This window comes from Delphinapterus leucas, chromosome 14 (genome assembly GCF_059928025.1).
Source record: "Delphinapterus leucas isolate spDelLeu-1000000601 "Yukka" chromosome 14, BTC_Dleu_Yukka2, whole genome shotgun sequence".
In the NCBI taxonomy this organism is placed as follows: domain Eukaryota; kingdom Metazoa; phylum Chordata; class Mammalia; order Artiodactyla; family Monodontidae; genus Delphinapterus; species Delphinapterus leucas.
The window spans coordinates 50,571,059-50,587,953 of NC_143142.1; the positions used below are offsets into that span (position 1 = coordinate 50,571,059).

Genomic DNA, 16,895 nt, shown 5'->3' on the forward strand with positions numbered 1-16,895 from the left:
AACAAGTGATTACAAATAGAAGGAAAATCTAAACTTTAGGCATTTTAATATTTTAATTGTTGCCAGTTGGGGAAAAACAGTAACGAGCACTCAAGGGCTGAACATTCCCAGGTTTGGCTCTTTGCATTCCAAGCTATTTCTTGCCTCAGCATCTTCACATATCCCAGTAGCTGAATACCTCCTCCCCACTTATGGCATAGCTGGTTCAGAGAGGTCTTTAATTGAAGGTCACCTTACAGAGATCATTTCCCTCACCATCTAACTACTTAAGGTTCTCCTCCCTTAAATGCACTTAATACAAAATTTATATTTACAATTTTCTTGTTTGCCCTCCCCATGAGACTACAAATTCTATGAGGGCAGGGACCAACTTTCTTTCTTTTTATTTATTTTTTTAATTGAAATATATTTGACATATAAATATATCCCTGCTGGTCCAGTGGTTAGGACCTGGCACTTTCACTGCTGTGGCCCGGGTTCAATCCCTGGTCAGGGAACTAAGATCCCGCAAGCCACGCGGCATGGCCAAAACAAAACAAAACCAAAAAAACACGTTGTTTTATGACTGGAATATATCCAATGCTAGACACATATAAGATAATAAATACAGGGTGAATTAACATACTCTAAAGGGCTGAGACAATTATGATTTTGTTAAGACTCAAATATGAATAACATACAAGAGGCAAGTGTAAACGACTCAATCAACTAGACTACTGAAAGCAGCAACTCTAATCAACTGCAAAGAACTTCCTCCTATCTATTCTCTTTCTACAACTCTTGCAGAGACTTGTTCTTGTACTTGCATGTAGGAAAGAGCCTGTCAGTGTTGTTTCGTAAATTCTGGTACCTTCATGGATGATATTTCTACAGCAATTAATGCAACATATAATTTAATTAGTGGTCTAATTTATAATTTAGCCCACTACTGAGAAGTTCAGAGTTTAAAACAATCACCTTCAAAAGACAGTATTAAGAAAGTGAAAAGACAACCCAATGAATGGGAGAAAATATTTGCAAGTCATGGATCTGATAACAGACTTGTATGTAAAATACATAAAGATATATGTATATGTATAGCTGATTCACTTTGTTATAAAGCAAAAACTAACACACCATTGTAAAGCAATTATACTCCAATAAAGATGTAAAAATAAATTTTAAAAAATAAATTTAAAAAATAAAATAAAGAACACTTAAAAGACAACTAATAAGAACCTGCTGTATAAAAAAAAATAAAATTCTAAAATTAAAAAAAAAAGACAATGCAATTTTAAAATGGGCAAGGATCTGAACAGACAGTTCTCCAAAGATGACATACAAATGGCCAATAAGCAAATGAAAATATGCTTAACATCATTAGTCATCAGGGAAACACAAATCAAAACCACAAGACACTTTACACCCAACAGGGTGTCTATAATCAAAAAGACAGATAATAATAAGTGTTGTTAAAGATGTGGAGAAATTGGACCCTCATACACTGCAGGCAGGAATGTATAATGATGCAGTCACTGTGGAAAACAGTCTGGCAACTCCCCAAAACATTAAATGTAGAGTTCATATATGACCTAGCAATTCTATTCCTAGGTATATATCCAAGAAAAATTAAAACACATCCACACAAAAACTTGTACACAAATATTCAAAGCAGTATTGTTCATAATAGCCAAAAAGTGGAATCAACCCAAATGTCTATCAACTGATGAATGGATAAATGCATACAATGGATTATTATTTGGCGATAAAAAGGGATGAAGTACTAAATACATGCTACAACAAGAATGAGCCTAGAGGATATTATCCTAACCAAAGGAAGCCTAGTCACAAAAGACTATATATCATATGATTCCACTTAAGGTAAATCTATAGAAACAAAGTAAATTAGTGGTTGCCTAGAGGTGGGGAAGCGGGAATGATAGCTAAAAGGCATGGGTTATGAAAATGTTCTAAAATTTATTGTGGTGATGGTTTTACAATATATGATATCCTAAAAACCAAATGGGTAAATTGTATGGTATCTTAATTATAACTCAATAGAGCTGTTACAAAACAACAAAATGGTCACTTATGTTTTTGGTTACACTCTATTGCATTTATCAGGGAAATTATAGCTACTTTGGTCTTCATAAGGGCCACGGGGTATATTCCTCCAAAAAGAAATTATCTTTCTTTAAAGGAGACAAAAATAAGGAAAGTAGACAAAGGGGAAATCTTCACAACTGCATGATTACCATATCTGACGTATCATTTTACCTACTCATTCTCATATTTTGAGCAGTAATTTTTCCTACCAATGTCACATTTTTGTCTTCTTTAAACACTTCAAGAAACTAAAGAATGCCTAGCTTAATACAAAATGTTCAACTAATTTTCCTTAATTTCTTGACATTTCAAATTTGATCAATTCCTTTCAAAAATACTTACTTTGCAGAGATAATGTGAGGAGTCAAGATATCACAGTAAGATGTCTAAAACAATGCCTTGTACTCAGTAAATTACTGTCACTATCATTATGCTAAAGGAAAGAGAGGATCCTAAAGTTGATGAGCAAAACTGCAGAGAATGGGGAGGACATAATGGCTACACCCTACAAAGGCACAATCGTGTGTCAAGGAAAGGAAACCCTTGGCAGAAAAGCCCAGAGCACACTGAGAACTGCAGCAGCAGCAGCAGCAGCAGCATGATCATCACCTCCACTATTACTACCATTTCTATCATCACCATCATCACCCAACACTACTCTCCTCCTAAAGCATCTATTTATATGCCTTTAACTCTTTCTATTTATGAAACATTTTAACATATGAAAACATCCCCAAACTCAGCTAATAGAACATCTTACCATTTTCCATTTGTTTCAAAAAATGTTTCATATATATGTACTATAAGCTAACACAGGTCCATTTTCATTCCCTCTCTTCCTTATGGTAGCCACTATCTTGGACTATGGTGTTAATCATTTCTATGCATGTTCTAGCTACAGATACCTGTAAACAATATAGAGTATTGTTCTGCATGTTTTCAAACTTTCACTATATAGCATATTGGTCTGCACCTTGCTTTCTTAGCCCAACATTCATGTCATGTTGTTTCATGCAGCTCTAGTTCATTCACAAAAACTGTTGGACAGTATTATATTATACTGTATGAAAGACAAAATATATTTGTCCATACTCTAACTAACGAGATGTTTAAAGTGTTTATCTAATTTTGTTATTAAGAGGCTACAATAAACATAATTTCTTGAGTTTCCAGGATATATTCAGGGAACTGGTAGGCCAAAGGGCATATACCTTCAACTTCTTTAGAGGTTGCTAAGTTCATCTCCTTTTTTACACTACAATCAGCAGTGTAAGAGAGTTCTTGTTTCCTGTCATCCTCACCAATCCTAGGTACTGTCACACCTGTTTTTCTTTTTTTTTTTTTTGGCTGTACCCCACGAGAGCTTACTTCTCCAACCAGAAATCGAGCTGGGGCCCCAGGCAGTGAAAACACCGGGTCCTAACCACTGGACTGGCAGGGCATTTCCTATCATAATTTTAATTTTGCAAACCAAAGGGTCTAAAGTGGTACTTCACTGATTTATTTTTTCTTGATTAGTAAGATTGAGTATCATTTATTGGCCTTTCAGGTTTCCGCTTACGTAAAATGCCTTTAACAGTATGGCCATTTTTCTACTGATTTGTGGTAGTTCTTAAGAACAATTTGGGTACCAATCCTTATGCTCTTTCTTCCCTCCCCACCCCACCCCCAAATATAAACCTGCTGCTGATTTTCATATCTAGTAAGGTAGAAAAGCAAAGACAATTCCTGCCTTCTCAAAGTTCACAGCTATCTGCCAGACATTTATATCTGTGTTTCTCAAACCTTTTTGGCCACTCACAGGTGAATTCCTCCATGAGAGCCAATACACATACACTTACATATGGAGTGAAAAACAGGGCTCTACATCAACTTATTCTAAGGCAGGGGTTCCCAACTGCTGGGCCACAGACCGGTACTGGTCCATGGCATGTTAGGAACTGGGCTGCACAGCAGAAGGTGAGCAGTGGGCAAGTGAGCGAAGCTTCATCTGTACTTACAGCCGCTTCCCGTCACTCGCATTACCACCTGAGCTCCACCTCGTGTCAGATCAGCAGCAGCATTAAATTCTCATAGGAGCACGAACCCTACTGTGAACTGCGCATGCCAGGGATCTAGGTTGCATGCTCCTTATGAGAATCTAATGCCTGGTGATCTGAGGTGGAGCTGAGGCGGTGATGCTAGCGCTGGGGAGCGGCTGCAAATACAGATTATCATTAGCAGAGAGGTTTGACTGCACAGAGACCATAATAAATCAACTGCTTGCAGACATATCAAAACCCTATCAGTGAGTGGCAAGTGACAATTAAGCTGCATCTTACGGAGTAGACTGGACATAAGCAACACACTTAGGGTATCACTGTCTCCCATCACCCCCACATGGGACCATCTAGTTGCAGGAAAACAAGCTCAGGGCTCCCACTGATTCTGCATTATAGTGAGTTGTACAATTATTTCATTATGTATTACAACGTAATAATAATAGAAATAAAGTGCACAATAAATGTAATGCTCTTGAATCATCCCCAAACCATCCTGCTCCCCCCCAGGTCCGTGGAAAAATTGTCTTCCATGAAACCAGTCTCTGGTGTCAAAAAGGTTGGAGACCACTGTTCTAAGGGATTAACCACAAGCAAATACACAAGAAAACATACAGAATGTCTCCACTCTATATAGCCAATGCCACATTTTGGCTCTGATATTAATCATCATGTGGCTTTCATATGGATCAGTACACAAGCATCTACTTGATTAATAATGGCTTGTTAAAACAATTAATAATAACCATCATATCAGGTACATCAGTATGTCTGAAACAACAATTAAGAGTGCCCATTCTCTTTATCGAATGAAATAAGAATTAAGGTACAAATTCAGACTAAGCAAATGAAATATATTAATTTTCAGTCGTACCATCATACAATCAGTTCTTACGGATAAATCTGCTCTGCAGTAGTGAAATGATTCTTCTAGATATTTTAGTGACAGCAGACTACAGCTGAAAAAAAGTTAACTTCATTTACAGGAGCAATATAGAATGCTTTGTAAAATAAAGACGCTGCCCCAGAGGCATGTAATCATAGAGCAAGAAAGGACCTTAGATCAACTTAATCTAATTCCCTCATTTTCAGGTGAGGCACTTGCAATCCAGAAATTAAGAAATCTCCCTAATCCATCTCCTCTAAAATCTACAAACTCAAGAGTTCTTTCCATTGCATCACGCATCTTATTTTACACTCCCCAGCTCTAAAACTATGATTCTCCTTAATTTTACAAGTTTGAGTTGATGTGTTATAGAAATAATGGAAGTATCTCCCCATACCAATCTTTCCCCTCCTCTAGCCTCCATTATAATGTACCCAACGAAAAAACCTGACTGCCTAAATTTCTGACTGTAATTAGGTGCGGAGTGCTGAGCCCCTGGCTACTGTTTCCGCGTTAAACCAATAAAAATGTTAATCCTTTATGCAATACCTTCTTCAACAACACCTACTAAACGTAGACTTTGCAGGAAGCGCAGTACACGCCGCTCCTCCTGGCCCGCAGACCACCGACGCCAGGAAGCCCGGGGCCCTGGGGAGGCGGCGTGCGGGGCAGCCGGGAGTTGGGGTCGCTAGGGGAGTGGGGCTCCTAAGGAGGGGGGTAGTCCCGGGGATGCCAGGGAACTGGCCGGGTGGCGGGGAGCGGCAGGGAGCGGCGGGGAGAGGCCGAGAGGCGCGGCCGACTCACCTTTCCGCAGCTCCCGCTCCCACACTGTGACGATGGGCCGCGAGTGCTTGCGGTGGTGGATTAGCCACAGGGACAGGGTCTGCACGCTCTGCTGCGAGTTGCTCAACTCCGACAGCTTCTTCTCCAGCGCCGCCTCAGAGAAAGCGGACATCCCTCCGATACCGTGCTCACGCCGTCCCACGCGGTGAGGCTGAGGGGGAGGAGAGTTTCGCCGCCCCCGCCGCGGCCTCGCCCCCTCACCCCACCCTTCCCCACGCCCTCACCACCGCTGCCGCCACTTCCAAGATCGGCCGCAAACCAGCAAGATGGCGACCAGCCGGCAGTGACGTCACGGCCTACCCACGCCCCGCCCACCGAACAGGCTCCGCCGAGGCCGAACGGAAGGGGCGGGGAAGAGACGCGCCCTGGAGAGGCGGTCGGGGGGCGTGCCCCCTGGGTCTGGGCCGGAGGCGGGGCGGGGTTTGCCAGGCTTAGAACCCTCCTCCTGGGAGAAAATGTATTTACCAAGGGGTAATTAAAAATCCCTTAAACACCAGCGTGTTTGCACAAGGCGCCAAATGCTAGTTGTGTGGTCCAGTTCAGTAACAGTGAAGAGTTGGGACTTTCTTCATGTAAATGGCTAAATCAATTGTGATACTTCATCTTACAGAATACATGCAGCAGTTTAAAAGATTCATAAATCCAGTGGTGGATTGTTTTTATTTTAAGTTGCAAAAAATAAGTACAGTATAACGTTTGTTTTATAAAAGTATATATTTTATAAGAATTCATAAGTATGCAAATAAGAGAGGATAAGAATTGGTGCCCTTAAGCTGTGTCTGAATTGTTTTCATTTTTTACAAGAACATATTACATAGTTAAAAATTAATTTCAGAAATCTCATAATTAATTCAGCACATTTGGACATAGCACTTGTCTTAACTATGATAATTCACAAAAGAAACAGAAGACAGATGCTGTCATATTCTAAATATTAATACAAGAAATTTCAAGGAAGGTATATAAGAAACCACAGGAATTCCTAAGCCATCTTTTGGGAAACACTGTTCAAGAACTTTGCCTATTTATTTGTTTGTTTGATTATAAGTATAGCTTCTCTTTCCCATTTTTAATGTCACTACAGCTTGAGGTTCAGAGATACCTCAAGAAGTGAGGTAACTCTCCTTCCTCTTCCTCTCACTCCAATATCAATTCCTATCTCTACATTCTTCTCTTTCCCTCATTTTACATCCTTTTCTTTATCCAATCTGCTTAGTCTAGTTCTAAGCCTTAACTTAGTCCAACTTTAACCTGCCTCCCAAGACCTAACAGTATCTTCAACACTATTCCCTGAGCCCTGAAGCCACCAAAATTGCTTCATATCTTCTCCCAAATTGTCTTCACCTGAGATTCCAACTCTTCCCACTCCCTTCTTCTCTATCTCATCTACCTTAACTTTATTTTTTAAATTAATTAATTTTATTTTTGGCTGCATTGGGTCTCTGTTGCTGTGTGTGGGCTTTCTCTAGTTGCAGCAAGTGGAGGCTACTCTCCGTTGTGGTGCATGGGCTTCTCACTGTGGTGGCCTCTCTCTGTTTCGGAGCATGGGCTCCAGGTGCGTGGGCCCCAGCGGCTGTGGCACACGGGCTTCAGTAGTTGTGGCACACAGGTTTCAGCAGTTGTGGTGTGCAGGCTCCGTAGTTGTGGCACACGGGCCCAGCCACTCTGCAGCATGTGGAATCCTCCTGGACCAGGGCTCGAACCTGTGTCCCCTGCATTGGCAAGCAGATTCTTAACCACTGCACCACCAGGGAAGCCCCAAGTCTACCTTAACTTTAAAGACCACCTTAAATTCTACCTTCTTTTCTTTCCCAACCAGTCCAATACATGTGAGAATTTCCTTTCTATGTCATTAACTGACTTGAATGACTTATTTAGTACTTACACCACTAGTCTATGTTATTTATAATTATACATATCTACATATATGTCACTGAGAGCAAAATCTAGCTGTGGAGAGAATATATATAATTCATATGTCCACTTTATTGGGAACGGGTGCCCGGGTGGAAAGCAGCAGGGTAAGGGAACCCAGGAGAACTGCTGTGCCACGTGGCTCACAGTCTCAGGCTTTATGGTAATGGAGTTAGTTTCCGGGTTGTCTCTGGCCAATCATTCTGACTCAGGGTCCTTCCTAAAGGTTTGTGCATCACTCTGCCAAGATGGATTCCAGCAAGAAGGATTCTGGGAGGCTGTTAGGACATATGGACTGACGTCTCCTCTCTCCTTTTGACCTTTCCCAAATTCTTCCAGCTGGTGGTAGCTTGTTAGTTCTGCATTCCTTAGTAGGACCTCCTGCTGTAAGATAACTCATGCAAGTGATTACTATCGGGCCTGGCTAAGGTGGGCGGTTTTAGTCACTGGTTCCCCTAACAAGTGTACCATGGCTTTCCACACCATGCAATTAGATCTGTATTTATTGACATTGTTAATTATTGCTGTGTTTTCAAAATAGTGATTGTAACTGTTTATGCCCTTAGATAATTATGACTTATTTTCATATCTTGGGTCCTCTGACCATATTTCTCAATTTGTCTTCCCAAATACAGGCCTCAAATTTAGAACAATGCATTTTTTTCCATAAACTATCTTTGGCTTTCTTGGAATGGCCACCAAGTAACAAGAAGATATGCCCCTTCAACTTAAAAAAGGAAGACTATCACAAGAAGACACTGTAGACCAATATCACTTATGAATATGTGGTATACAAGGAATACAAAATCCTTAACAAAATACTAGCAAACCAAATCCAGCATCATATTGAAAGATTATACATGAAGACCAAGTGGGATTTATCCCAAGAATGCAAGGGTGGTTCAAATACAAAAATCAATCAATATGATACACCATATAAATAGAATGAAGAAGAAACACATGATCATTTCAGTTAGTGGGGGAAAAAAAGCACATGACAAAATCCAGCATGCTTATATGATAAGAAAAAAAAACGCTCATCAAAGTAGGAATATTTTTATTCTCAACATAATAAAGAACATGTATGGAAAAACCCACAGCTTACACTATATTTAATGGTGAAAGACTGAAAGCTTTCCCCCTAAGATCAGGAAAGACAAGGATACCTATTTTTGCCCCTTCTTTTCAACATTATACTGGAAGTTCTAGTCATAGAAATTAGGCAAGGAAAAAGAAATACAAGGTATCGGAATTGGAAAGGAGGAGGTAAATGTATATCTTACTGCAGAAGATATGATCTTATTTATAGAAAATTGTATATATAAGGACTCCATAAAAAATAATTAGAACTAATAAATTAATTCAGCAAAATTACAGGATACCAGATGAACACACAAAAATCAGTTGTATTTCTATACACCAGCAATGAACAATTTGAAAATTAATTTAGGAAAACAGTCCCATTTATAGTAACATCAAAAATAATAAAATACCTAGGAATGCATTTAACCAAGAGGATTTTCAGGTATACACTGAAAACTATAAAATACTGTTGAAAGAAATTAAAGACCTAAATAAGTAGAAAGACAAATCTTATTTATGGATAGGAAGACATATTGTTAATATGGAAATACTACCCAAAGCAATTTTCAGGTTCAGTGCAATTCATTAAAATCCCAATGGTCTTTTGTGCAGAAATAGAAAAGCTGATCCTAAAATTCATATGGAATTGCAAGGGACACTGAATGACCAAAACAATCTTGAAAAAGGAAAGCAAAGTTGGAGAGCTCACAGTTTGATTTCAAAACTTCCTACAAAGCTACAATAATAAAAACAGTGTAGCATGTTATTCAGCCATAAAAATGAATGAAATAGTAATGCATGCTAGAAGATAGATGAACCTCAAAAACATTTTGCTAAGTGAAAGAAGCCAGACACAAAAGATCACATATTTATGATTCCATTTATATGTAAATATCCGGAATAGGTAAATCCAGAGACAGAAAGTGGTTGCTAGGGTGCATGGGAGGTGGGGGATGGGAGTGAGTGTTTAATGTGGATTTTCTTTTGGGGTGATAAAAATGTTTTGGAACAAGACAGAAGTGGTGGCTGCAACACATTGCAGATGTACGAAATACCATTAAATTGTACGTTTTCAAATGGTTAATTCTATGTAATTAAGATGTTAATTCTATGCATCTTATTTCAGTACAAAAAAAAAATTAAGAAATAGTTATTAGAAATAATTATTAGAATTAATTATTAGATTCTAATAAATATTCTAATTATTAGAAATAATAATAATTAAGTTTATTTCACATTCTCCACTTTGTAATGGACCCAAAACTGCTATGAGAGCTCTTATGTTTACCAAACTTAGGATAAAAGAAAATTTACAAGCTAAAAAATTTCAGTCTTTCTAAGTTAAACTTTGTGTAAGTTATTTTTTTTACTTTAAAAATTTTTAAATTTTTAAGTATAAGTGATTTACAGTATTATAGTAGTTTCAGATGTACAGCATAGTGACTCAGCATTTTTGCAGGTTATACTCCTTTATAAGTTATTAGAAGATGATAACTATAATTCCCTCTGCTATGTATAAGTAAGTTATTAATATACATATGTTTCTTTTTAAAAATATTTATTTATTTTGGCTGCACTGGGTCTTTGTTGCTGCTCACAGGATCTTTGTTGTGACATGCGGGCTTCTTAGTTGTGGCATGAGAACGCTTGGTTACGGCATGCATACAGGATCTAGTTCCCTGACCAGGGATTGAACCTGGGCCCCCTGCATTGGGAGAATGGAGCCTTACCTACTGGGCCACCAGGGAAGTCCCTACATATGTTTCAATAATGTATTTCTCAGGTTTAAAAAAAGCATACTAATGTTCATATACAAAGACTGTACTATAACAGTCTACAAAAGATTTTACTTACAGATTTCAGGTTTAAATGTTCTTGTCCACTGATAGTGTGCGTAATACATTTTATGAACTAAATTAAAGACTATGGAGTTTTTTGGATGCTCTCAGGATAATTATGAATTAATCCTCAATAGAGTATACTACTCTCCTCTACTCTGATAATGGTACTAAATATAATAAATTAGGGAAAGCTGTTTAGTCTTGCTACCAAAAGGTATGCATGGCCATTGTCCTCACCAGTCACCTAATCAGCTTCTACATAATCTTAGACCAGGAGCTTTTAGATTATGAAGAAGATCAGAGAACAATTTCAATAGAAAGGGCCTTAGCAAGTGCTGTTATCAAGTTACATGACAATAAAATTCCAAGGTACTGATCCCTGGATTCAAGTCTCTCAATTAGATGGACACAAGCCATCATCAATTCATTGTGTTCTGGTTGTCTCTTGGAGCATAACAAACCACCCTAAAAGAGCGACTTCAAACAATAACAACCATTTTATTTTGCTCAAAACTCTGGGAAATTGGGCTTCCCTGGCGAAACAGTGGTTAAGAATCCGCCTGCCAGTGCATGGGACATGGGTTCGAGCCCTGGTCCGGGAAGATCCCACATGCCGCAGAGCAATGAAGCCCGTGTGTCATAACTACTGAGCCTGCACACCACAACTACTGAAGCCCGCACACCTAGAGCCTGCGCTCTGCAACAAGAGAAGCCACTGCAATGAGAAGCCCGTGCACCACAATGAAGAGTAGCCACTGCTCGCTGCAACTAGAGGAAGCCCGCGCACAACAGTGAAGACCCAATGCAGCCAAAAATAAATAAATTAAATAAATAATTTTTTTTTTAAATCTGGGGAATTAACTGAGCTCAGCTAGGCAGTTAGCATTTAGAGTCTCATATGAGGTTACAGCCAGATTGTGGCTAGTGTCATCTCAAAGGCTTCTTCACTCATGTTTGGTCCCTGGGCTGGGAAGACTCAAACAACTGGGAGTTGAAAGAGCTAGGACCTTCAGACCCATCTCTTCTCCCCTTCCCTTCCCTGTCCTCCCCTCCCCTCCCCTTTCTTTCCTTCCCCTCTCATCTCTCCCCCTCCTCCCCCTCCCATTCTTCTTCGCCTTCTTCTTTTTCTCCTCCTCCTCCTCCTCCTTCTTCTTTTCCTCATCTCTCTCTCTCCTCCCCTCCTTCCTCCCTCTCATCTTCACATGATCTCTTTGCATGGCAGCCCCAGGATAAGCAGATCCCTTAGAGAACTGCAGAAGCCTCCTAGAGTGAGTGCCCCAGGGGCAACTTGAAGTCATACAACGTTGCTTCTATCTTATTCTATTAGACAAGGTAGTCAAAGCCCACCCCAGTTCATGGGTGTAGGGACATAGACTCCACCTCTTGATGGAAGGAGCATCAACAACTCACAGACATGTTTTGGAACCACCACACTGGAAGATTGTTACAGGCAAAGACCTTCATCTGAGGAGTCTTAGGAATCCGCAGAAGTAGAAAACTCCAGATAGGAGAAACATCCACCCAAGCCCTTCAGATCAAGTTAAAAACTGCAAAAAGTAAACAACTCCTACTCAAGACCCACAGAACTAGACCCAAATACCAAGAATCACAGATTATCATGCTTTAATACGTATGCTCTTGTTCTTTATTTTTCTAGTTATTTTTCTTCTTCTCTTTTGGTTTAAGACTCTGGGTACCTCTTGACCACAATACTTGTAAGGCCCCATTCTTAATATTGCTCTTTTTATCTTCAGTTAGTCCTTGGTATGAGTCTAATACCTAATGTGATTTTCTTGTGATTTAGCTAAAACATATAATAAAACTAACTGTTGGGTTTGTATCCACTTTCCTTTGAGTGCTACCCAGTTCCCTCTAGTGTCTTTCCCTTGTAAAAAATCAGTTGATTCCCTGGTTAATTAGATTCAATTACTAACAACTTTTTTTTGACTGCGCCTTGTGGCTTGCAGGATGTAAATTCCCCAACAAGGGACTGAACCCATGCCCCCTGCAGTGGAAGGGTGGAGTCCTAACCACTGGACCACCAGGGAATGCCCCATTAACAACTTTTTATATGGCTTTACACCACAACAGTCAAGACATTCAAAAGTCTAGAATCCCTATCATTTCACACCTAGGAAGGGATGTTTCTGTCTCCACCAAAAAGTAAGAGGGGGGATGCTATGTGTTAGGGAAGGGAAGTAACAGGAAAGGTAAATGAATACCACCAGTCATAGAACCCCTCTTTCAAAATTTCATAAGCTTGGATAGGCAGTGATCAAAATAGAGTTGCTCTAGATATAATATTGACCCCTCAAGGTGGAATATATGTTATCTTAAAAGAAAAATGTACTTAGATTCCTACAGACTTCTCTGGAATCTTTTTTTTTTTTTTTTTTGCTACGCGGGCCTCTCACTGTTGTGGCCTCTCCCGCTGCGGACGGAGCACAGGCTCCGGACACGCAGGCTCAGCGGCCATGGCTCACGGGCCCAGCCGCTCCGCGGCATGTGGGATCCTCCCAGACCGGGGCACGAACCCGCGTCCCCTGCATCGGCAGGCGGACTTCCAACCACTGTGCCACCAGGGAAGCCCTCTGGAATCTTTAGTAGTACCAAAATGTTTCAGGAAACAAGAAATTATGTCAGGTATTTTGGCTGATTTTCCCCTATATGTAGATACTGCCATGCAGCCATTGTCACCTCAGATGATTCAACAGCTCATCTTCTAACAAAATATGAAGTACTGGCTTTAATTCAACAACAGATAGTGTCCTCTAAACAACCTTTTGATGAATGGAATCTTGACAGTGGATCTGAATTTCACAGAATAAAATATCCTGCAGGCTGACTTCATCCACCCTTGATTAAAACAGGGAACTGAGAAAGTAAAAAGATAATCCTGGAAGCTGATAGCTAGTGTTAACCTAAAACTATAAAACATCCAGTTATTTTTAGTGGCAAAATGAGTTTATGTGGGAACAGCAAAGAACTACAATTCAGGACATGCGACTACGGCAAACCACAGGCAAGCCCAGTAAAACAAGAGAGAAAACTCTTTTATAGAGGAGGAGGAGTTGGGAGGGGCTGTTAGAAACAAGAAGTCCATTGGAGGAAACTGGGAGTTTGAAGTATAGTGGATTTTTCATTGGCTGGGCTGTTGCCAGGCAAGGAGAAATTATTTTTTTTCCTCCTGCTGGTGGTAGTAGTGTCACTTCTGCTGGAGTGATAGGGTTTGTCTCTTCCTTTTGGGATCTGTATTGAGGTCTAGTGGTAAGTGTGTGAGAGCTCCCCCTTTTGACCTCCCGACTCCATTTTGGTGACTTTTCCCTTTATTAATTTTCACACTAAGCTGTAATGTTCCTAACAAAACATCAGCTAGGCCTCACAAGATATAAACAATAATCAGAAAAGGCTATTCTGAGACTGTTGTGGAACAACACAGAGTCAAGGCCACCCTGAAACCATGAAAATGGCTACTACCTTTTTCTTATATTGTAAATACATAAATAATTACAACTCCTTTACCAGTGGTATCTCTAGCTCAATCTTAATCCTTTGGCATTTCAGTTAAAAATTTCCAAAGATCTACTCAGTCACCAAACTGCCCCTGCTTCCTGCAGTTCCTAATCCAGAACAGGATCCTGCTTCCCCTAAAACCTCCTTAAAATCAGCACAAGATCAAATCTTGTAATAAACCCTTCCTAATTCCTTTTTTAATTTTTTTTTGGCCGTGCCACGAGGCTTGCAGGATCTTAGTTCCCAAACCAGGGATTGAACCCAGGCCCCATGGCAGTAAAACTGCCAGGGAATTCCCCCCAATTCCTTCTTAATGATCCATCCCCACAGTTTCTCTGGCGTGTGCTCTTCCTTGCTGCAGCAAGCTAAATAAATCTAACTTTAACTTTAGGTGGTTCTTGTGGTCTTCAGCTGGTGAGTTTTTTTGTTTTTTTTTTTTTGCGGTACGTGGGCCTCTCACTGTTGTGGCCTCTCCCGTTGCGGAGCACAGGCTCCGGACGCGCAGGCTCAGCGGCCATGGCGCACGAGCCCAGCCGCTCCGCGGCATGTGGGATCCTCCCGGGCCGGGGCACGAACCCGTGTCCCCTACATCGGCAGGCGGACTCTCAACCACTGCGCCACCAGGGAAGCCCAGCTGGTGAGTTCTGATATGGAATATACATCAAACTTTTAATAGTGGTTAGCTGTATGGATAAGAAAATAGTGATTTCTTCCTTCCAATGTTTATATTTCAGTATGGTTTGAATTTTTGACTACAAGCATGTATTAGTTGTATAATGAGAAAAAATAATAAATATATTTTGATTGGGGCAGGGGAGGGACCTCCATTGATTCTCCCTTGCCTATAAGAAAAATATCATAGCCTTAGTGTGGCATACAAGACTCATATTAACTCAGTTCTAGCATTCTCAGCAGCCCCATCAGCCACAGTTCCCCTCTCTGTGCTCTTGAGCCCCCAGCAGTGACAAACTTCTCTCTTTCCCCAATCCTATACAATTCCATTTTCCACTGCTTTTTAAAAAAATATTTATTTATTTTCTTTACTTATTTATTTATTTATTTTCGGCTGTGTCGGGTCTTAGGTGCAGCATGAGGGATCGTCATTGAGGCATGTGGGATCTTTCACTGCAGCACTCAGTCTTCTCTCTAGCTGTGGCATGTAGGTTTTCTTTCTCTAGTTGTAGTGAGTGGGCTCCAGGGCACGTGGGCTCTGTAGTTTGCAGCGCATGAGCTCAGCAGTTGTGGCGCGCGGGCTTAGTTGCCCTGCGGCATGTGGGATTGTAGTTCCCTGACCAGGGATCGAACCTGCGTCCCCTGCATTTGGAGGTGGATTCTTTACTACTGGACCACCAGGTAAGTCCCTCCACTGCTTTCTATCCATTTAAACATGCAAACACTATCCTTCCTGCAACCACCTGCCCCCACCTCCCCCAAATAAAGAATTTCCTTTTAAAATTGGTTTGAATCAACAGATGAATGGACAAACAAAATGTAGTATATGCAAACAATGTGATATTGTTCAGCCATAAAAGGGAATGAAATTCTGATACATGTTACAACATGGGTAAACTTTGAAAACACGCTTAGTGAAATAAGCCTGACACAAAAGGACAAATATATGATTTCAACTATATGAAGTACCTAGAGTAGGCAAATCCATAGAGACACAAAGTAGAACAGAGGTTACCGGAGTTGTGGGGAGTAGGGAATGGGGAGTTATTGTTTAATGCGTACAGAATTTCTGTTTGGGATGGTGAGAAAGTTCTGGAAATAGATAGTGGTGATGGTTGTTCAACATTGTGAATGTATTTAATGCCACTGAATTGTACACTTAAAAAAATGGTTCAAATGGTAAATCTTATGCTACGTATATTTTACCACAATATAAAAAGAAAAAACTTGATTGGAATTTTTGTTACAGAAAATTTCAAGAACATAAAAAAATGAAGAATATTATGAACCTCCACGTATCCATCCACAGTTTCAACAATTTTCAACTCCTGGCCAAACTTCGACTCTTTCTCACACCACCCCTACACCCACACTAAATTATTTGCAGTGAATTACGCTTTTTTTTTTTTTTTTTGCCAAGCTGCTTGCAGGATCTTAGTTCCCCAACCAGGGATTGAACCCAGGCCCTCAGCAGTGAAAGCATGGAGTCCTAACCACTGGACTGCCAGGGAATTCCCAGACGTCATATCATTTATCAATAAATATTTCAGATTGTTTCTCTAAAATAATTAGGCACTTTTTTTTTAACCAGGGAATTCCTATCCCATCTTCAAAACCCAGCTCAGTTATGACCTCCTCTGTAAAACCTTTCCTTATGTTCCCTAGAGCTAGCATGACCCATTCCTCCCTCTATGTATCTTTCACTTTTTCCCCCTCCCTCTAGAACAGGGTTTCTCAACACTGGCACTGTTGACATTCTGAGATGAACGACAGATCCTTTGATGTGGGGCTGACCTGTGCACTGTAGGATGCTTGGCAACATCCATGGCCTCTACCAACTAGATGTAAGTAGTACCGCTCCACCCCCCCCACCTTGGTGACAATCGGAAATGTCTCCAGACATTACCAGGTGTCCCATGGGGGGTGAAATTGCCTCCAGTGAGAACTATTTTTCAGAACTGCCCTTAAGAACTACACTGCAGATGTTTGCTTCCATGTCTGTCTCCACTTCTAGACTGT

At 40.4% G+C, this 16,895-nt stretch overlaps 1 protein-coding gene across 8 annotated transcripts in view; it reads right to left on the reverse strand.

Moving 5' to 3' along the window:
- Positions 1-6,044, reverse strand: part of RPRD1A (regulation of nuclear pre-mRNA domain containing 1A) — a 98,356-nt gene extending 92,312 nt beyond the window's left edge. For all 8 annotated transcript variants that reach the window (XR_016387625.1, XR_016387624.1, XR_016387620.1 and 5 more), the window contains exon 1: positions 5,815-6,044. Coding sequence is in view for 2 of the 8 variants with exons in the window: in XM_022586993.2 (XP_022442701.1) it covers positions 5,815-5,965 (151 nt within the window). In the remaining 6 variants the exon portion in view is untranslated. The remainder of the gene's footprint in view (positions 1-5,814) is intronic.
- Positions 6,045-16,895: the final 10,851 nt, after the last annotated feature.